General features: G+C 46.3%; 1 protein-coding gene across 3 annotated transcripts in view; it reads left to right on the top strand.

The window, feature by feature from the left end:
- Positions 1-19,979, top strand: part of PRAG1 (PEAK1 related, kinase-activating pseudokinase 1) — a 44,850-nt gene extending 24,871 nt beyond the window's left edge. For all 3 annotated transcript variants that reach the window (XM_073340337.2, XM_073340336.2, XM_078852422.1), the window contains exons 4-6: positions 4,539-4,696; positions 12,024-12,679; positions 18,504-19,979. In XM_073340337.2, coding sequence (XP_073196438.1) covers positions 4,539-4,696; positions 12,024-12,679; positions 18,504-19,544 — 1,855 coding nt within the window. In that variant the 3' untranslated portion in view covers positions 19,545-19,979. The remainder of the gene's footprint in view (positions 1-4,538; positions 4,697-12,023; positions 12,680-18,503) is intronic.
- Positions 19,980-22,828: the final 2,849 nt, after the last annotated feature.

The raw sequence follows: 22,828 nt of genomic DNA, 5'->3' as shown, positions 1-22,828 counted from the left end.
TGAGTGACGTTCTGTGGGCTGTGCTATGGTGAGACTCACTAGATGGTCGTAACTGTTCCTTCTGTGGAGACTAACCATTGTCGGCATCTTTTTCCTTCGATGGGAATAGCATCCAGGGAACAGCAACAGGCAGGTGATGAACATATCCTAAAAGAGCAGGGAGCGTTCAGACCAGTTCAATTAGGCAAAGCTTCATTAACTTCAATGGAAATTGTATCTGAGTGAAGGGATTTGGCCCTATGTTTTTCTGCAAATAGTCTGTATAATCCTTCATTATTTGGCTCTGACCCTATTGGCCTGGTGAGCTGTTCTTTGGACCCTGGTTACGGAAGAGGGGGATGTGGAGCAGAGACATCTAGATCATATTGGAGATCATTCACTGCCCTAGCAGTCACATCTGAGACTGAGAGCTGCATGCCATGTGGGAAGCAGCAATTTCTATTTCAGTTTTCTGCCTATTCAGGAAGTGCATTTTACATAAGTCACTGAGGTACTGGGAGGAAATAGAAAGCTCTCTGTACATCTGACTTCACCGCAATGCTGGGTTGTGCGAATGCAACTGCCTTTGCAACAGGATCACTCCGTTCCAAAATGGTGGCTCAGAACACTCTGTTGTGTCACTGTAGTGTGTTGAAGGAATAGGTGTGGCTGTCTGCAAGGACATTGGACCCTGCTGAACAAAGTTTGATCTCATAATCTCAGATTCTGTACCAGGATGGTAAGACACCTATGCATATTTTGGTTTTGTTGACTGAAAAAAAAAAAAAATCAAAGGAAGGATTTTAAATAGCTTTGTTTTCGAATTTATTTTTAAAAGCATGATTGTGTTACAATAAGACATTTATTTATTTTCTATACAAATTAAGAAATTAAGTCTAATTTTAAGTCTAATTTTAAGTCTAATCTTACACTTTAAACATTTTTTCCTTTGGATCTTTTCCAAAATATCACTTAGACTTCTGGTGCTTTTATTGATTAAAATAATGTCTTGATTCACGGGTGTGCGTGCCTGTGTGCATGAGTGTCTGAGTATCATGTTGTTGACAGAAATGCCCAGCTAAGTTTTAGTAGTTTTGGGGAGGGGGTATTTTACAATGAATGTAAAAATACACATATTGTGTGTGTGGATATTTTTACGTGTTTTATTGTAAATTAATTTAAATTCGTAAGTGTAATTTTTAATTGTGAATTATAAGGTACCCCTGAAGTTTCATTAATTGCCTAGAAGAAGCCTGCTGCAATGACAAACTGTATGTGCCACATTCATCCTGGACATGTGGCCATTGTCTTTAGAGGAATTATGCCCAGGGTGAACTCAGCCCTTAACTTCCCCTTAATATTTTTAGATCAGGCATGCTCCTACAAAACGAGAAGTCTGACAACGGTTTCTTCCTGTGCTTTTCTTCAATTTTCCTGTCAGCATAGCTAGAAGAAGACTGTATTAAGCATTCCCTCTCCTTCTCTAAAAAGCATGAAAAAATTAGACAGCTTACACCATTTGTTGTGCTCAGAGTTTTTCTAAAGAAAAAGTAACCATATAGAAAACAGTCCCTGCATTCCCTCCAAGTGCCTCATTGGTGCAATGCAGAAGAGAAATTCTGTGTGACTGGTCTGTTTCAGGATGGTAGGAAAACATCTGTTTGTTTTTTGTTGTGGGTTTCTTAATAGCTATTCAGCTTTCCCAGTAGGAAAGGTAAAGACTATTTAGGGGTTTTTAACTCGTCAGGCAGCAGGCACCATGGAAATCAATTCTCCTTTTGTAAATGACGTGTTATCCTATTTTGATTTTAAGAAATATTCTATTTTATCAAACAATTACATTTTAATTTCATTTGACAATTACTTCCAAATAATCTAACCTTCACCAGTCTGTCGGGATACAGTCAGAAATTATGAACGGTAACAGAGCCGGATGCATTTGCAGCATTGTAAAATGAGCAACTTCCAAGTCTGTTCTATTATTTGCCAGGGGAAAAAATGTAGAAAAGGCATGGGTGTTGCTTGCATTAAACGAAAGTTAATAGGTAAAAGTTTGTGCCTTACTACAAATTATTCATCTAAACTATAACGTTGGTATACTGTAAACAACGCTTCTATGTTTCTAGATAAAAATGTGCCTAGAAAATAATGGAACTCACTTGAAAATACTTTTTTTTAAGTCTTCATCTTTTTCATGCTTTTATTTTCTGTGCAGTATTTCCTTTGTCTCAAAATAGGTGAGAAGACTCTGCTTCCTGCTAAGCAGTATCAGTACAAAGGCGGCTTTCAGTGCCAGACCCAAGAGCCAGTCACAGTTATGGAGATATGGAATCAGTAACAGATAGTGTGTTAGGTCAGTGCCTCAGTTTCCCCGTTTGTAGAATGGGGTTAGTGATACTCGCCTTCTTTGTAAAGTACTTTGAGATCTGCCAGGTTTAAGATCCACACTCGTGCCATCTGCTCTGTCCATACAGGACTTGAACTCTGAGTGTGGACTGACACTGACCTTAGAGACACTGCCAGGGCTTAGTCAGCCGTGACGCAATGTGGTCGAGGAGCCCAGACTCAGTTTTAGCGGGTGAAAGGGGCAGCAGACTAGAGTGAGGGAGTTGTTTGTTGTTCAGCGCGTTGGTTTCTGAGTGCTGGAGCACAGCGTGTGTAGGCGTTGGTTCATGCCCGCGTTGACTCCCTGCACTGACCTGCTGGCACAGGGAGGTTCTTGTGCCAGAGCTGGGAAGCTGGAAGCTTTCCCTGTAGCGCTGTGTTGACAATGAAAGGTTTGCCATGTCAGAGTGTCGGCACTGAAAGGCTTTTTGACACCAGCTTCCAGGACTGGGGTGGAGATTTTACTGACAGTGAGTGGGTTTCGATACAACTCTTTTTTTTTTTTTTTTCATTTACAAAGTCCACTATGCCTTGATGTGTGTACCGCTACCCGTGGACTGTGAGTCTGTAAATCTTTCCATTTTGCCGCGCAAAGCTACAAGTTATTCATCTAAACTATAACGTTGGTATACTGTAAACAACGCTTCTATGACATTCCAGGGTGCAGACCAGTGAGGTGTTGTCAGCCCTGTCCTACAACTTGGGGTGCCCCACAATGCTTTGCTGCTGTAACTCCCACCTGGTTCATTCACAGACAGCCTGCAGGTCACACCCTGACCCCAGCAGCTTGTTAACAAACACCAACCACACTCCGGCTTCCAGCAGCCTTTGGTGACTACTTACAGGGAGACCCCGACACATTCCCAGTCCTGGGTTTTCTGCCCAAAACATATGTTCTGCACTGTCCAGCCCTCTCCTGGACAATCCAGATATATTGGGTCCCTTGCCCCTCTGTAGGGATCAATATAGGACAGCCTGCTACCTTAAATGGAATTACCCAAATAATTCCTGACACTAGGTTGGTTTTAATTAAAGAATAAAACAAGTTTACTTAACTAAAAGGAGACAGGTTTTAAGTGAGTACAAGTATAAGGTACAAGTATGGCAATCAGAAATGGTTACAAGAGAAGCAGCTTTCTAATCTTAAACTAGACTTGGTTCAAAGTGAAATTCTTGCAAATTCGCAGTAACACTGCTGACCAAGTTTGAGGTCACGATCCCCTCCCAAAGTCCAGCAGCTGTTTCTTTCCTTTTCTTAGGTGAAAAGGAGAGAGATGGATAGGGAGAGAGAACTGGGGGTGGTTTTGCCCCTCACTTTTGTAGTCCAATCACCCTTTGAGATGCTTTTTCCTGAGGGTTACCCCTAGATAAAGTTCATTCCCGCTGTGAGGTTGGAGTAAAGGAGTTTGATGGTGAAAGAGGTTTCATGCTGTTGTTTGCTAAAATGTAGATTTGCCTTGTCTCCCCCTTGCTGGCTCAAGGACCTTGTTTATTACATATATGTAAATGGAGGTAAACACACATTCCTTTTGTTTGAGACCTGCTTGACCAGTTCTGCCTAAACAGGGCTGCGTGGATTTGAACATGGGCTACCAACAACCATTCAGGGGAATTCATAACTTTACATATAATGTTGCTGCGTACATTTCATCATATTATTGACCAGTGAATTATTAGTTTTCAAATGATCCCTCACAAGACCAATTCTGCACAAAGATTATTACAATAGTGTGTAGGGTGTGAATACAGGGGTTGCATTTCGTCACACAAGGGCAATAACAAAATGAGGTTTTTTTCCAGTATGCACGAGGGCCCATGTTAGCCAGGTGTACCCCCTGGATCCAGGGCCTTCCACACCTGGGCCTTGTGCCTGCAGGCCAGGTCTGACCTCCTCCGCGACAGCGTGGTCGTGCTGGAGAGACCCTACCCGAAGAGAGATCCCGACTGCAGGAGAAGCGTGTCCGTTCTGTATTGGGCAGGTAATACATGTGGAGTGTGTGTGTGTAGGTGCCCAAGTATGGCTTCTACAGTAATGAACAGGCCAACCCTGCCTCCCTGGTTTTATTGCAGGAACAAGAGGTCAGACCAAATCGGGCTGATGTTTGTCTGCGAACGGTGCAGCGATGCGTCTTCCCCAGACAAGCAATGATTCCGTTTGTTGTTTAACTTTCTAGGCACGCTTTGAAAATGAACAAGAGTAGCTCTGAGCTGGAGAAGGTTAGCAATGGCTCTGAAGAGAGCCTCGGCCCACCTTTCCAAGGGATCCACGTCAGCTTCGTGGCTGGCTCCACAGAAAGCCTCAACTCTGACACAAGGACTGCCAGTGATGGAGGTAATTAAACTGTTTTTCTGTGTGTGTGTGTGTGTGTGTGTAAGGCTCATGGAAGGGGCTACCCACAGCCCAAAAGCTGAGATCCCTTGTTTGTGTAGTATATGGACCATAGAACAAGTACAACATCGGCAACACAAGCTTCCCCTGCACCGGTCTCTGACTGTATAGCTCAGCCCTGGCCTGGAGGAAACAGCTCTAGAGAGGAGTTGAGCTTCCATACCTATGTGGGACTCAATGCTGCTCCTACTGTAGTCAGCGGCAACGCTTCAGTTGATGTCAGTGTAAGCAGGCTCTGGCCTGTGCCCCCTCTGCTGAGCCTGCCGGCAAGGATGACCGAGCTGCTTGTGATGGTCGGAGAGGAAGGCCACCTGCTGTCTTCACAGTCCCGGACCACCAGGCAGCCATTACACTCTGTCACAAAAGACTAGTGCTGGGTTTGAAGCTGGTGATCTCAGGTGAAAGAGGATGTGTCCTGTTACCAGCCTCTGAGCTGTCCAATTCTCCTAACTCTTACTGATTCTCTCTGGACAACTTGGGCTGAGTCAGAGCAGCAGACTTTCTGTAATCTATTTGGCCAAGGCCAAAATCGTTCTTCCTGCTGTTTTTCTTAGACTCAAGACCAGCCAATCCCACACCTCCTCCCAGGACAATCTATAGACGTGCTGGACATGCTGCAGGATCAAAGATACAGAGGGTCGTTCATCTTTGACGTGATTTCCTCAGTGGGTTGCAGGGGTGACAGAGTTATAGCTCTACTAAAGGACACCAAATGTACCGAGAGGGAAAGGGGTTAGCACAACATGGCGCGCACAAGTATTTCTTGAAGGAGGGGGGAAGTGCCCTCTTTCATTAGTTTGGATTTTCTTTGAAAAGCAGATATTCTACCAAGTCGTTTTTCCCCTAAGTCTATTTAACTTCGACATGTACTGACACATTACACAGTCCAGCAACTATTTCCTTTGCAAATCGCCATCTTCATATAATGGAAGTTCTGCCTCTCCAGAAGCAACAATTCATAGCAATAAAATTCAGACCTAGTTGTCTGGAAATGACATTTTTCCAGTCCTAGCTCAGAATTTAAGAGGGAGAGTGTGCCAGGAAATTATAAAAGAGAAAAATCATGTTACATGTCAGACTTATGCTCTCTCAACCTATAGCTGTCAGATGTGAACAGAAGGGGAAAGTGGTTTCCTTGTTCTCTCCAGTGACACAAGGAATTTTAATTTTCTTAAGAAATTTAAAATAAATGTTTGAGATTTTTTTTTTTTTTTTTTTGGCTAATGTAAATGAGGAGCAGAACTCATTGGCCAGAGCAGGAATAATCAAGATCCAGTTGATTTCCAGGCACGCTTCACCAAAAATTCAGTGGCAAGATCCATGCATTCTGCAGTGGTCTGGTGCAATCTGTTGGAGGCTCTGCCCTAGCTTCAGATAAATTAAAAGAATGAGGCACTGATTAAAGAACATTTTGAAGTGGACAGTCCAGTCAGTGCAGTATACTCTGTGCCAGGCACTGGATAGTAAATTTGATTTATTTTACTCTGCCTATGCACGTTGAATTTTCAGTGCGTGGTTCAATTTTGCACTAGAGACTATTAGGGAAGTAGTCACGGGAAAGCTGGAGATGGTGGTGGTTAGGCAGTGCCCAGATGGACCCTTACAGCATGTGGGAAAGGTCTAAGGCAGTCTACGGTTTTGGACTCAGCATGTTGTTTGGATGTTAAAATACTTTACAGTGAAATAGAAAACCATGTGGACATTGAAATGTGCATCATTAGCTTTCAAAGTTGACAGCTGCCTTTATGGTGAATGGGGCAGGTCACATCTCTCAGAACTCTGATTTTCGGCTGTCTGCAGACTCAGGCAGACCTAACTGCACTGGTTTACTCTATTTGAAGGATTTCTTCACAATCAGAAGGGCAAGAAACCTAGGGCCAGATTCCTGGGTGCGGCCGAGCTTTGTCCAACACAGGACCCAACAGGGTGAGGCAAAGGTGGTTTTAAGCAGGTTCTGGCTCCCCGGATTATTGGGCTAGTTGGGTTCCCAGCCAGCCCCTGGCTCAGTTTAGAACAGCCTCAGGCCTGATCTACCTTACTTATATTGTAAGCTCTCCAGGGCAGGGACTATCTTTTCATTACTTGTTTGTCCAGAACCTAGCACTGGTCAAGGCTTCTAGGCAATACTGCCATATAACTAATAAGTGATTATAGTAATCTAAACTACATTCAGCTGCAACAGCACCCATGAGACCATCTAGCAGCCAAGATTAGCTGGAGGGTAGCATAGATACCAGGGCCAGAAAGGCCTGTTGTGATCATCTTGTCTGACATCCTGTATAACACAGGCCAGAGAACTTCCCCAGAATAATGCCTCCTACACTGGCCATGCCTCCATGCTGCGGGCTGCAAGAAAGGCTGTGTAGTCATTCTTGCAGCATACACCAGCTGGGGGTATTCCCCGGTGGCCAGGCGGAGCAATGAATCAGACCCTCTCTTCTGTTTTTTTTAATGCACGCTTGAATTCTGGAGCACAAATGTATTGGAAGGCGTGGGCTCCGCAGTGAATTCTTTAGCAATAGGACAGCCAAGTGTGCATAATGCAGGTAGGCCCTGTGCTTACCTTCCTAGATCTCCGCCAATAGTCCTTCAGCCTGATTCACAACGCCCAGACCACCAGTGAGAGGAGGATGCCAGCAGGGTGGTGATTCCTGCCCTAAAGAAGTGATCTGGGTGGCTGGTGACACAAACGCTCCCTGGTAGGGAAACCTTTTCCTGCATTTCACAAAGGAAGTGAATGGGAAGCCTTCTCTTTCTGAAGTTTGCTTTCCCATACACATATGAGCATGTAAGTCAACATGCCCCATGTTGGTTAGCCATTTTAAAATCATCAGTACAGAAATCGGAGTAGCAGCTGTCTTACAAATAAATTTTAGTCTCGAAGGTGCCACAAGTACTCCTTTTCTTTTTGACAATACAGAAATGGATTTTCCTCCAGAAAAGTGGTGGCCTATTTGTACTCCATCCGGAGAATCCAGAAAGCTGCTGGATTTACAGCCCTGGTGAATGAATGTTCACATTGCCCCATCAATGTGCCTTCATTGGGATCTAGCTGCACGATCTCTAGGGTTGCAATGATGGTTCACGCTCTGTGGCCATTCAACCTTCGGCTTCTTGGCTAAATTGGCCAATGGGATTACCAGTGAGTACTTATGGTGGGGGATGCACCTGTGAAGTAGACAACCGGGACTGCTAAATTTACTTCAAACAGGACACGGAAAGGCTATCAAAGATAACAGCACTGTTGCTAGCTGCACTTGAATCAGCAACTTACAGGTGAAAGGTGCTCTCTCTCATTACCAGTCTCCTGTGTCATCCAGTTGTATGAATTTCTGTTTCTAGAAAAAGGCCTTCATGAATATGTGGCCAGTGTTTCACTTTGATAATCTGCACATGATCTGTTAATGTCAGCATTGGAACCCAGGAACCAAGTTCAGAGAGGAAACAGGTTTTACTGCTGCCTTGCTCACAATGAGCAAAACTCTGCCATGAGGTTTCACAGATCTGGCTCTGTGTACACACATGGTAGAGGGCTATGCAGTTTAGGAAGTTTTTAACCTAGTATTAAATTATTTCAAAATATTTATATTGTCAGTACAGATATTTATTCTCCTAATTTCCCATGACACTTTAATATTCAGATATCCTGTGCCGTAATTTTTCATCTTTTCTAAACGATAATTATTACTCTTACATTTTTTGGCTGTGATCAAACACTTTTCCCTTTTTCCCCCATGACAAACGACCAGCCTTACTCCTGGCCAGTTTTAACGAGATAGGAAAACTTTCATAAAGTACAGCTGACTGAAACGAGCCATGTGCCAAGAGCCACAATCTGGTGCGCGCCCATGGCTCAGCTGAGGCATGTGGACAGAACTCCATTCGTAAAGCAAATAGGTTTGAGACTTTGCAGAGTGAATCAGTGGAGGACTTTGCAGCAGGGTGGAGTCAGCTGAATCCCTGTGCCTCCCCTCCAGGCTTGTCCTGTGTGGGGCAAGCTGTGGAGTTCAGTGTGTCACTTCTTTCGCGCCACTCTGACAATGCTTAATCTACAGTGCAGTGGGGAACATGAGTCAGGCTCTCCTTTCTTCTGCCTTGCCTAGCCTGTTTAATTGCTGAGTTACTGTGGCATAAAAACTAAACCGGCTTTGTTTGTATAGTTGTTGCCGAACAAGTATCCTTCAGTATTTCATTCTGAACTCCTCTCAAGTGACTTCACAGTTTAGCTATTTCCCATAGACCAGCTTTACTACTGTTTGGCAGCTTGCACAGTGTTTCTTCAAACTACCATCGAATGTCAGCCTCTTCCTTCCAAACACCCCTGACTAAATCCGATTCAGTCACTTACACTGTAGATATTCCATTATGCATGATTTGCAATAATTAATTAATTGGCAACGTGCATTGGATTTGGGTGTAATCATATTGTTCACATCTGCATTTCAAAGCCAGCTATCGTGTAGAACTTCCTGAGGTTTTAAAAACATCACGAGTCATTGTAACCACAGCGAGTTAAGAAATGCCTTAAGATACAGCTACAGTGCAAAAAAAAAAAAAAAAAAAAACCCCACGGCAGCGAGTCTCAGAGTGTGGGTCAGCTAACTCGGGCTCATGGGGCTTCTGCTATGGGAATAAACACAGGAGTGCAGACATTCCTGCTCAGGCTGGAGCCCGGGCTTTGAGTCTCACTGCTGTGAGGTTGTGTGGTTTGGGGTTTTTTTTTTTGCAGTGTCGATGTCCCATTAGTGCCCCAGGGAGAGTTCCAAGAGCACCTTTTCCCACCACAACAAAGTCCATGGGAGGGGTCTCAGGCGGAGATAATCACTACACTGTTCCCTACCTGCACCCCGCATGGTCCCACTGAAAGGGGCTATGTACACCTCCCACAGAAAGGCCCTAGGGTCCTGTGGGAAGCCAGGCTTGGAGGTTCTGTGTCTCTGCACCAGGCCCCCTGCCCACCCCAGGTTCCCGTAGCAGTGCAGCTCATGTGGTGCCAGGCTACCAGGGCCTCCCTGTGGTGCGGGGGAAGAGCCCTGTGGGAAAGATGATAAAGCTTCAGGCTGTATTATCCTCTGAGTAACTTCCCAGGGGCACGGCCGGGCTTGCATGGCTTCCAGCGAGCCCACTCCTCCTCCAACCCATCCTGTCTCCACCCTCTTCCCCCAGCTTAGACCCCTGACTAAGGGGCAAGAAATGCTGCTGCATAGACAGCCGAGCCCCTTTTGCAGACAAAGGGAAGGAGAGCTGCACATGGAAGGTTTCCTCCATGCAGAGGCAACGGGGTATAAGCTGGGGATCTCTTTGGGACGTCAGAGGGGACCAGATGCCTGTAACGCAAACACAGAGAGAAAATACTGTTTCAAATCAATTAAATTAACCCTTCCTGACAGCAATCTTTGGTTCCCATTTCTCAGGAGGGGGCAAAAGGCATGCAGATAAGGGAAAAAATACATCAACGGAGCCTGCTGTGCTTTGCACCCCTGTGCTTTTCTCTGGGGTTTCTAATGACAATATATAGTGACCCCTGCAAATGATGCTTAAGTGTTGTTGGGGCTGTTTTAACCTGACGTTCAAGAAACCTGAGAAACAGTCTCCACAAGGTACGTAATTACGATTTAACTCGCTGGCTTGCAACAAAGACTGGCACGTTTTTATTCCGTTCAATTAGAAGTCTAGATGTGAAGAGGAGTAGCCAGTCTAGGTACTTGAGAGGGCATTTTGCTCCAGCGATTGAGATTTCATGTGTAAAACTGGAGTTTTGAGCTGTGGCTCCTGGACTGCAGTGTATTAAATGTTTCTATAGGAACAGTATATTGCTGATGGGTACCATACACTATCCCCCCTGTAAAACGCAAATACTGCTGTAAAAGTCTGCTCTCTTTGGCGCTGCATCACACAGTAGATAGAGAAACACCGGCTAAATTATCTCTGCTACATCTCTGTACTCTCCATTACAATACCCTGTGCGCGATCAAGGTCTTTTGACAGTAATTGTCCAAACTTTGCCTCTTGTTTGTTCACAGCTGAGAGGCATGTGAGCCCCTGATGCTGGCATGAGCCAGCTCTGTTCTAGGCTGACCAGCCCTGAGTATGCTGGTTGGGGACAGAACACCATGGGGAATTGCTCCTTGCCTGGTGCCGGAGGAGGTGACCGCATGCTCTTGCGGATTGGCGGGAGGAACAGGTGGTTACAGCAGTACATTGCCTTTGGGAAGGCTGTGGGGAGATGGGGATGGCGTGTTTCCTTTCGGCTCTCTGTAAGCCACGTGGCCCGTGCGTATTTCCCAGCTGCCCATACAGTTATTCCCTCCTGCAAGGAAGGTATAATCAGTCCCAGAGCTTCCCACCACGGTCTGAGCTGGCTCCATGGACCATGCAAGATGGGTGAGAGCTGTGGACCCACCTCTGATCCCCTACTTGCCCCAGGCATGCATCAGCGTGCATATGTAGACCACAGCCCTGCTGTGTGCGGAAAGCCCCACCCCCCCCAATGTCTGTTCAGAGCTCCATTGAAGTGAGTGGTGCTGGGCGTGGGAGCCCGGGACTGCCGGTACCAACCGGAGCGAGGGCTGAGGCCGAAGCTTGTAACCCTGGTGACGTGCCGTGAGGAGCTGGCCACATCAGGCCTCGCGCAGGCTAGCCCTGCCACTGCCATTCATGGGAACAGTCTGAGTCCATGTGCTCCGCACTGAACTGATTATCACTCCATGAGGGTAGCCTGCACCTCCTGGCGATGGCTGTTGGCTGTGGTACAAAGCTCCCTGTACAGCCACCTTTCCTGTTCTCTTAGGAACCTCCCTATTTGGAGCTGCTAATGTGCTGAGCCTCCGCTCTGGCTACTTACTGTACAGCAGATCTCCTGCAGCAAACACAGACGAGCTTTCCACCTGCTGTGTTCCAAATGAGGGGGACACAACAACTCATAGGAGCTGGAGGAGGCTTATAATGGCGTGGATTGAGGACGTGATGATGCGTATCATAACGTCTATCGCTTTGGTTTCATTACTCGGCATTTGGGTGGCAAATTATATACTAAGACCCCTAACTCCCATTGATTGATTTGTAAGGGTGCCTGACTGTGACTTGTGCCTTTGAAGAGCTCATCTTGTGTTTTACAGCAGGAGCATCCAGGCTAATAAGGGACAAGCGGGGGGCACGGCTTCATAAAGCCAGTTATTGTCGTCGTGTCTTCTAGGACAATCATCTGACCAGAGCCACTCACCCTTTTGCACTGAAAAGCCGATCTTTTCTTCTGTTCCTTTCCCTGCAGGCTCCAATCAGGACAGGTCTCTGGGCACACCTCTACAGCCACCCCCTCTGCCACAGAAGAAAACCGTAAGCCGAGCGGTTTCATCACCTGATGGCTTTTTCTGGGGCCAAGCCCCTCTGGGTAGAACAGCGAATCCCACCAGCCCCAGACTGAACATCAGTCACTCCGAAAGCAACGTCTGCGTCCGAAGGGAATCCCCGTTCTGCTATGTGGGAAGCACCCACCACTCATTCTCCTCCTCTGAATCTCTAGAAAACGCCTGCAAAGGAAACGGCCATTGGGGTCCGACTTCAAACAAAAGCAGTAGCACCTGCGTCCAGAACAGAAACCTGCAGCCATTTTCCTCCTCTCCGCTCAGTGCGTCCAGCCAGGTTTCCTCAGTCTCCAGCCTTCAGCTCCGTAATCTGCTCCTCAACATTGACAGCAAGGAGGGGGTGTATGCCAAATTAGGGGGGCTTTATGCAGAATCCTTGCGCCGCCTCGTTGCAAAATGCGAAGACTGTTTTATGCGTGATCAGAAAAATGAACTGCATTTCAATGAGAACAACTGGTCTCTCTTTAAGCTGGCATGCAACAAGCCCTGCTGTGTTTCTGGGGATGCCATCTATTACTGTGCTACTTGCTTGAAGGACCCTTCCAGCACCTATGCGGTGAAGGTACGTTTACTTTATTTGTGTTGGCTTTTTTGCTGTCTCTCTGAGCACTTACCTGGTAGTGAACAGGAATATACCCTCTGGACTAAATTGGGTGTTGGTCCACTGAAGTCCATTCCTGGGAAATTATTCCAGGCCTTGATAGCATGTGAAGCACAGCTGTATAAGCCAATAGCTTTACCTTCCAGACAGTAATCCTTCAAATATGCAATTCCACGAGGGTTCACTGCTGTATTCGTTTCTGGACAGCTGTTGCATAACTGAGTGTTCCTCAGAGAGTGCCATTGGTGTTCACTAATAATACTTAGCACTTACAAGTTCTTTACAACCGTAGCACTCTTGTGAGGTAGGTGATAATATACCTGTTTTATATGTTGGGGAAACTGAGGCAATCCACAGCCACAGAGGAAGTCAGCAGCTGAGCTAGATTGGAAAGCAGGAGTGCCTGAATTCTCCTCTCTAGAGCATGCGGTCTGTTTAGAATGCTGCGACTATTTCTGGGTGTAAGCTAAGATTGGACATTAGAATATATGGTAAAACCTTGGTAAATTGCCATCAGAATATGGTGTCATCTTTTATGAATGGTTGGCTTTGTCTGTATCAAAGTTAACCAAGGTGATACTGCAGAAATGGGTGTCGTGTTTAAGTAATCCCTTCATAAGTCATCAACATTCTTTCCCTTGCTAAATTCATATCGGCGAAAGCATTCTTCGTGTGGTTGTAACGAAGGCCAGTCACACATTCGTTGGTAGGGACTTACAATGAAATAGTAGCCGTAGTTTGGTCTTCAGTTAGCACAATATTTTCTCTTTATTGCATAGTGATGAGGATCGCTTTTCACTCTGTGCTAGGCCTGTCTGCCTCCAACATACACAAGCTGATTGAAAGTCGCAAAAAAGGCTGTTTCCTTTCTGGCTGACAGCGTCTGTCCGAGACACCTTTGAGTCTACAGGTTATCTTGGCACCATGTGTATTAAGACCTTATGAACCACAGGAATTGACAGAGAGATCTTTACTTACCATCTAAATAAAAAGTTTACACGCTTAACATAAAAACTGGCCTGTCTCTTTTCACGTATCCTAGTGTGCCTGTTTGAAAGACAGATTTTAGACTAGAAAGTTCAGCTTTCTTAATCTGAGACAGATGCAGCCCCTCTTCCACACACATCCCAAAGCACTCAAGTGTTGGGGAGGAGGGCTGAATTTTCTCCTTGTATAGTTGTGATGTTTGTCCCCTTCTGTACAGTCCCTAAGGCCTGCAGAAAGGGAGCCCAGATCCTGAGGGCCTCTGCCTGTCGCAAGCCTGCAAGCTTGCTTAGCTCTGTGTAATAGAGTCCTTCTGCTAGGCTGGGATTTTCAAAGGAGCATAAGGTGTCTAACTCCCTTAGGCTTCTTTGGTACTCCCAGCCTACAGCCCTGCAGAGTTCAAGGCACAGTTAAGGTAACATAATATAAGGACTGGTCCAAAGCTTGTAGCAGCCAACGGGTGGCTTTCCAGTGGCTTCAGTGAGCTGTGGCTCAGATTCTCAGGAAGTATATAAAGTAATCCCCAGCTCGCGATGTGTGTAAAATCACTCCAGCGGCCTTAAAATTTGACCTGACAGGGTTACAGCATAACCATAGAGCCCTTAACGCCAGCCACATACTGTTCTGCTACCATTATTTTTTAAAGAGAAAATAATGCTCAGACCAAAAAAGAGTGTTACCCTAGAGAGTTGCACAGACTGAGAACAACTCCAAGGATGTTTTAGTTGAAAAGGGGCAAAGATACATTTGCAATTAACATTCCAAACAAATCAACCTTTCGTCATCCCATTTAACCGGAGGATTTTAAGTAGGCAGAATATAGTTATAGACTGAATGCTGGTCATAACACCCCTAGATCAATGCTTACAGTGGAAAGGTTTAAAGAGAACCTTTACTGTACCGTGCATAAGGTTTTACTGTACCGTGCATAAGTGCAAGTTCATTTGTACCTTTTCCGCCTCCAAAGAAAAGTCTGTACAGTGGACTGGAATAGCCCTTTTCGTTGCATAGCACAGAATGGGTTCACCCTGGGCTGATTTGCTAAGAAGAATTTAGACCTTTCCGTTGTTTGTACAACCTGACTTGATTCTTAGTCCCAGTGTGTGCTTACCATGGGGGGGAGTTGTTGTAAAAGAAGGAAACAACTCTGTTTTACATAGCAGGACTGTACTTGTGTCCCCATCTCGAATGTGCATTCATTCTGTGATCCTCGCAGACCGTACGGATCCAGAGTAGACAGAGGTAGCCTTGCTGTGCACTAGTGCAAAGTGTGCGTCAGCAATTTTCCCGAGTCCTTTCATTTTCATTATTAGAATGTGACTGATAGATGGTAATTGAGAGGCTTAGCAGCTGTCTGGTTCCTTTCCATGCCTGTTGTAGTATTGCACAGGGTTTCAAACAGGAAAGAGGCAACAGACCTGCAGTTAAAATTAGACGTGGACAAGCCAGACAGTTTGAAAGGTTTAGCTGAGCCAAGTGTCTTCCGAGCAGTCAGAGCCAAAACTTTGCGCTGAGGTCTTGGCATTGATTATGGCATTGATTATAGCACACACAGGCATGTGCGAGCACTTGTGTGCACACACTCGTCTGGGCTCACACTGACTGCTGGGAAATCAAGCCAAAATATGCTTACTGCCTTGGCTTATACCTTTGTTCAGGCACACAGTGCTCATCCAGAGACAGGATCTTATCTTGATCTTTCATTGTCATGCCCACCGTGTATTAAAACATACCAGGCGCGCACACAGTTCTGTGATCTGTCTACACACAACTGGCATGATTTACACAGGAGAAACCCGAACACATTCTCCAAATTGACACTTGATTTCGATGCCTCTGTTCACTCCAGGAATTCATACTCCAGTGAGCAGACCTATAACCCCTTCTACTGGGAGTGAAGGTAACGGGATTGGAGCCTAATCTTGGTGGTCTGTGCAAAATGTCCCTGGGATTGCAGTGCCATGTAGGGAAAGTTGTAGTAGAATTACTGAGCAGATGAGCAGGTGCTTGCAATAAAAAAAGAAATGCCCATATCGTTTTTCTGTATGCTGCTTATAACAGAATTATTAGACTGTACAGAATACATAACAAAGGAATAGCAAAAGGCATACATACACCTACAGTAGCAAACTGATTGAATATAAAAACTGAAAGCCCTGTCCTTCCTTTTATAGATCTTTGATGCTAAGGCTCTGTAGGGTCATGTGTTAATTTGTAATATATCCATGGGCTAGTTTCCTTGAAACCATCCTTTAACAGCATAAATGTGCAGGCACGTCAGACCCTTTTTACTTAGAAAAGAGAAATAAAACAATCGATTTTAAATAGCTCTTTCCCACAGTACTCTGTCACTAGAATTAATGCCCTGCAGAATCTTAGTTTTAAAGTATTTTGTCAGGAGCACAAAAGAATCTCCGCTCTCTAAGTCTTTCTTAGTTATTTTTGCCCTCGTTTTAACTTAGATGGCAAAACTGATGTCGTGTCCAGGTTTGCACACATTTTACAAGAGAGAAAAATTTGCTCCAGGGTTTGAAACCTCCTGTGCTAAGTTCCAGCCCAGAGCAAATTCACATGGCTGAAGTCTAAATAAATCCCTAAATAAAAGGGCTTACAATGGAAATGCTGAGAGGCCTGTAATTGTTGCAGAGCTAATGGATGTTGCTACGATAAACCTATTTTCCTGCAGTTATTCATGCTGTCACAATGGGAAAGTTTAAAATGTAAAAAAAAAAGTTTTTAGTGTAGGTTTATGTGAACTTTGACTGGGGTGGTGGGCCAGGAACCTACATAATGCTCTCCCTTTTCGTTTTGTGTCGGTGTTTTTGTTCTTCTCTCTGCCAGTCATTCCTAGTCCTCCATTGACGTTTGTTTTCTCTTTGTGGGCCTCATTTTTCTTTTTGTCACGAGTATTGTCGTGAGGCTGGGCCGTTGACTTGAGCTGCCTTTGTACTGCTAGCTGCTTAGATTGTCCATCGTGCCAAAACCAGAGCCTTTCGCCGGCTTTTCTGGCCACCATTCAGTGCTTCACTAGTACGTGCAAGGCAGACGTGAAACAAAGTGGTGGGAGAAGGAACAGTGAAAATAGTTTTAGGGCTTATGGGAGTGAGATGTATTCTGACTGTAACCCCGGAAGGCAGGAACTCCTGAGGTTAATCCCAGTTTGCACACCAATGGCCGGATAGTGGCACCTGTCTATATCTTTGGGACATAAGTACCTTTGAAAAAGTGGCCTCAAGTCCTCTGTGGTCTATAGGCAGGTCACTCTGATCCTGTCTTCACTACAAAATCAGTCATGTCTGAGGACCTGGGTTCAATATAGCTAAAATCGTGCCTCTGTTGCAAGACAGAATGGGGTTTTAACCATGTCCAAGGAGAAGAGTGCGTGTACCCAGGTCCCATGACATCACTGTATCATCAACTTTTTAGCCTTTGTTTCCCTGTCTGTGAAATGGGGATAATGCTACATATTTCCATACCTCTGGAGTGTTCTGAGGATTAGCTGCTGTCTGTAAAGCACTAGGTATTATGATCAGTTTAGTGGCCAATAGAACAAACAGTTCATAGACCTACATTTTAAGCTGGGTATTTTGTCTCTGACTTTCCTTACGATTACCCGGTGAAGCCATTGTGTTCCATCAGCTATGGAAACTCAGCGTGCTTTTCCCATCTCCTGTTTCTGCCCCTCTGGCCAGCGGGAGCCAACTGGAGGTGGATCAAGCTGCTGGCCAGAAGGATGGTGAGCACAAAAGGTGAGGCGGGGCAGGGAAAGATGGGTGAATCCTCTGAGCTGAAAACACGTTCTGAGCAGGGACAACAGGCTGTTGCCCATCTTCTTCTACATACAGCCCTGGACTCCTCAGCCCTAAATTAGCTGGCACCGCTCAAGAGAGAGCTCTTGGAGTCATCACGGCTAGTTCTCGGCAAAACATCTGCTCCACGTGCAGCAGCGGTCAAAAAAGGGAACAGCGTGTGAGGAACCATTCGGAAAGGAGGGGATGATAAGACAGTAAATATCCGAATGCCACTACACCCACACCTTGAGTACCGAGCGTAGTTCTGGGCACCATCTCCAAAAAGATATGTTAGAATTGGAAAAAGTACAGAGAAGGGGAACACAGATGATGAGGTGGGTGGAACAGCTTCCCTCTGAGGAGAGATTAGAAAGCTTGGAAAAGAGACGACTAAGGGGGGACATGATAGAGGTCTAGAAAATCATGACTGGTGTGGAGAAAGTGAATAGGAAAGTGTTGTTTACCCCTTCACATAACACAAGAACCAGGGGCCTCCTGATTTAAATTAATAGGCAGCAGGTTTAAAACAAAAGGAAGGACTGCTTCACATAATGGACGATCAATCTGTGGAACTCATTGCCAAGGGAAGTTGTGAAGGCCAGAAGTATAACCGAGTTCAAAAAAGAATTAGATGAGTTCATGGAGGATAGGTCCATCAATGGCTATTAGCCAAGAAGGTCAAGGATGCAACCACTCTGGGTGTCCGTAAACCTCTGACTGCCAGATGCTGGGACTTGGCCACAGGGGAAGGATCATGTGATGATTGCCCTGTTCTGGTCATCCCCTCTGGGACTCTGGCATTGGCCACTGTCGGAAGACGGGATGCTGGGCTGGATGGACCATGGGTCTGCCCCAGTATGGCCGTCCTAATGTCCATATGTTATGCCCTAAAGGAACAGTTTCCTGCTAAGCTGGAGGCACCGCTGTTGGAGCACATTTTGCCAAGCAGTTGGCGACTGGGTGAGCGACCATCCTAACCCACCCTGTTATCTCTTGTTTTCTCTTCACAGATTTGTAAAACTCAAGAATGCAAAGTGTCTGCTTCGTACCACAGCCCCTCGGTGCCAGTTCACTTCAACATCCAGCAGGACTGTGGACACTTCGTAGCCTCTGTGCCCTTCAGCATGTTGCTCTCCTCTGACGTCGCAAAAAGCACTTCTCCTCCAGATGGCCCCGGCCTCTCCCACTCTGCCAGCGAACGGGATTGTGTGGTCGTCATCACCCGCGAAGTGCCGCACCAAACCACAGCCGACTTCATGAGGGATGCGGCAACTTGCCATCAAACCAAGCCAGAGGCGTACGAACGGCGGGTGTGCTTCCTGCTCCTCCAGCTCTGCCATGGCCTGGAGCATCTAAAGGAGCATGGCATCGTACACAGAGATCTTTGTCTGGAAAACTTGCTACTAGTTCACTGCAAGCCTCTGACTGGCTGCAGTAAAACCAAAGACGAAAAGCACTTGCCCAGGCTCATTGTGAGCAACTTTTTGAAGGCCAAGCAAAAGCCGGGGGCCGGGGACTCCAAACTGAAAAAGAACCAGGCCCGGCTGGCCCCGGAGATTGTGTCGGCCTCTCAGTACAAAAAGTTCGATGAATTTCAAACGGGCATCCTCATCTATGAACTTCTCCACCAGCCCAACCCTTTTGAGGTGAGGGCCCATCTCAGGGAACAGGAGTACAGCCAAGATGACCTCCCCCAACTCCCCAACCTTTCCATTTACTCCCGTGGGCTCCAGCAGCTTGCTCACTTGTTGCTGGAAGCAGACCCGATCAAACGCGTCTGCATCACAGAGGCAAAATGGATCCTGCAGTGTTTGCTCTGGGGTCCCAGGAAAGATTTAACAGACCAGCCTCTTAACCACGAAGAAGCCCTCTTCGGTGCTCTCCAGAACTGGATCGACATGAAACGGGCTCTGCTGATGATGAAATTTGCAGAGAGGGCAGTGGACACTGAGCGGAGCATTGAACTGGAGGACTGGCTCTGCTGTCAATATTTAGCTTCTGCAGACCCAGTTTTCCTCTTTAACACATTGAAACTCCTTCAGCTTCTCTGATCTCAAAAAGCATTTCAAACCGAGCAGCAGCAGCAAGGAAAATGAAAGATGTTTCTAAGGTTGACATTCACTCACGGATAATGGTACAAATCACTTTCACACTGATGGCAGATCACTTACTAAGAACGGGATCCAATCTTTTTCTCCCCATTGAAAAAAAAAATCAATCTATGTACATTTCAGGTTAATTACATTGTTTTGAACAGTTTTCAGAGTAGCAGCCCTGTTAGTCTGTATTCGCAAAAAGAAAAGGAGTAGGTGTGGCACCTTAGAGACTAACCAATTTATTTGTTAGTCTCTAAGGTGCCACAAGTACTCCTTTTCTTATTGTTTTGAATACTGTAAACTACAAACAAACAAAAAACCGGATGCCTGCTATTTTGGTATGGTAACTCTTTGGGCAAATAAAAACTTGTGCGTGTGTATGTTTCCTAATGAGCAGAACGAGTTTGTGTTGAATTTCATGGCAGACATAGATCCCTGTTGGAACCAAACTTTATTCCCCATAAAAGAGGGAATATTTGAGGCAATTTGCTTATTAAATGATCTCCAGATTTGCAACACGGTTCTCTTGTCCATGCGACCAAAATTGCAGCAATGCAAAATGCCAACAGAAAAGAGCCAGACTCACTCTGTGGGTTTTCAGGCTTTGCTCAGGAACAGGTAGGATTAATGTAACAGGATGGGGACACCCCTCATCCCCAGCAGAGGCTGGGACTAGAGAAGCTGCAAAGTTTAAAAGGATTGTTTCCAGAGCAGCACCAGGTGTATGTACGCATAGGAACAGTTCTTTTTGCTAACCTTTTCAGGACCCCATTTCTGTAACCAGCTTACAGCAAGCACAGATTTGTCATACATAGGCTAATCTCTGCATACCCCAGGGAAGGAGGGGCGTACCCAGAATTTCCCAGTGTTACCACCACCAGGTCAGGTTCGTTGGGGGCCTTCGGCAAGTCACTGCTCTCTCTGCCTCCAGCTCTGCCTTGTACAGTGGGGAGAATGATACCTGCTTGCGGAGACCCTGTGGCTGAGATGCCCTTGGAAAGAGCTGAGTATTATTTCTGTTTTTGTTTTGTGGTTGCAACTAGAGGCCCCGATCTGGGAGCGGGGTCGCGTTGTGCTAGGCACCATACACCCGCATTGGACGCACACACGATTGAATGTATCAGAGGGAACAAGGGACAATTGACGTGTGCGTTGCAAAGGGAGGCGCCAGCAAACTCCTACAGAGCATTAACAGCAAAGCTCTGTCTGAGCTCCGTTTCCATGTGTAGACGTGGATAGGAACAAAGAGCTTCTCCTGTCTGTCAGCCGCTCCCTCTACCTTTTTCGCTTTGTCCTTTGGGTAGTGTCTTGCGCCCCCGTCTGCTCGTTCCCACACGCTTACACTCCGGACCAGCGCAGGGACCTTGGGGTTGGGCTGCGTGCGGTGCATTCAGACAGGATGGGCTGCAACTTAACCCTGCTGCACATGCCATGGGCTTGCTCTCCAGGAGGCTCGACACGTGGTATTTTGTTTTAATGAAGAATCGAGGCGGCTTGAAATCAGTGTGTTTCCATGCCAGGACTTGGGTGACTGATTTTCATAAAACCAGGGGGCTGTCCCCTAACCTCCTTTACGGCCTCCGTGGGATAGCAAAGTTGTAGGGCAGGGCAGGATTTGGCCTCCTTAGTCATTACTCCTTCAGCACAAGATTCTGCCATCTGTAAAATGGGTGACTAATGCGTGAGCAGCCTCACTGATTGCAGTGGGACTCTGCAGTGGGCAGCAGAATCCAGCACACAGAGATGCCGCAGTCCAGTGTCCGACTTTTTACTTCGGAGAGAGGGCTTGGATAGAAACCAGTTCAGCTTTTCACCCTTCCCCTGCTGCATGTGGGTGCAGCTTTCTTGCCAGATTGTCTGGAGCCCCTCACTGAATTACTCATTTCCCTGCCTTTGCATGGGCCTCCAGCACTGGGCGCCTCAGTCCTTCCTGTTCTCTGCCTGTCACCCATCCGAGTCCAGGCAGCTGTGGGCTGTGATACCTCGCTCTCCGTTGTTGGGTTTAGCGTGCGGGCGCTGGTTGGCATTGGTGTCCTATGCTATGCGGGAGGTCAGACAGGATGGCCAGATCATCTGTTCTGGCCTGGAACTCTTTGGCCACGTTGTGTCACTGGAAACAATTCTAAGGAAATTCCCATATGCTTCCCGCCTGCCCTCATTTGTATCCAAACCCAGCAACTTTTCGTCAGGGCTTTTAAACAGCAAGGGTTAGTGTGGGGATATTTGACACTTCTTTATAGCTGGGCAGCACCTCTTTACCCGCTCTGCATCAACTGCTAACATTTCTTTCTTTCTTTCTTTCTTTCTTTCTTTCTTTCTTTCTTTCTTTCTTTCTTTCTTTCTTTCTTTCTTTCTTTCTTTCTTTCTTTCTTTCTTTCTTTCTTTCTTTCTTTTTAAAGAGTTGCTTTTTCATCTGTGCATCAGGTTGCTCCCATCTTTCCCCACCGATCTGTAGCACCTCCTGTGTGATGAAAGAACAATGCAAAATAATCTTTTGGTTTCCTCCAAAATTTCTGCTGCTGTTGCGAAATCCCTTCCAATGAGCCTTGTGAAACCGCCCTGTTAAATCGGCGACGCTTTGAATGCAAACATAGCAGTTATTAAAGTTCTGTTTAACTGGGAGTCTGTCTGAAATGGTGAGCAGCAAGGAAATTCGGCAGGAAAGCTTCCGCTCTGTGTTGTGCTCTGCCTGAGTGCTGCAGGCGTTTCAGAGCCGAGGGCGATCTCGCATATGCTCCCCGATGAGCTGCAAGGTCAAGGCACAAGGTGGCAGTTAAGGATAACGGTTAATGGCCAGGCTTGCTGCACTCAAGCCTCGTGTGACAATGAAATATGCCCAGATTTCAGTGCTGAAAGCTCCGGGCAATCAAGCCGTGGGGATCACTGGGCACAAATGTGAATTTTAACAAAACTCTGAACTTTCCCGCCCACCTCTGGTACTTTCTGGTTCACTGCAGATGTTTATTACCATTGCCTAGGGAGCCAGCCGTGGGTCAGGGACACGTGATGCTAGGTGCTGTACAGACATGTAGCAAGCGAGATGGCGCTTTCCCCGGAGAACTCTCAATTGACATGCCGGGCTTCAGCAGGGGAAGGAAATTAGATGAACAGAGCTGGGGAGGTGTTGGGTAAGGGAATGCTAAAACGAACTCTCTTTAACACAAACGCAGCCAGGCCAGCTCCCTACCTCCCTTCTAAGGCTGTATGTAAAGGAGGAGAAGTGGCAGCTTTGTTCGGTT

Source organism: Lepidochelys kempii, chromosome 4 (assembly GCF_965140285.1).
Source record: "Lepidochelys kempii isolate rLepKem1 chromosome 4, rLepKem1.hap1, whole genome shotgun sequence".
Classification (NCBI taxonomy): domain Eukaryota; kingdom Metazoa; phylum Chordata; order Testudines; family Cheloniidae; genus Lepidochelys; species Lepidochelys kempii.
Note: the sequence above shows the minus strand (reverse complement) of the source record. Positions and strands in the feature narration are given on the sequence as shown.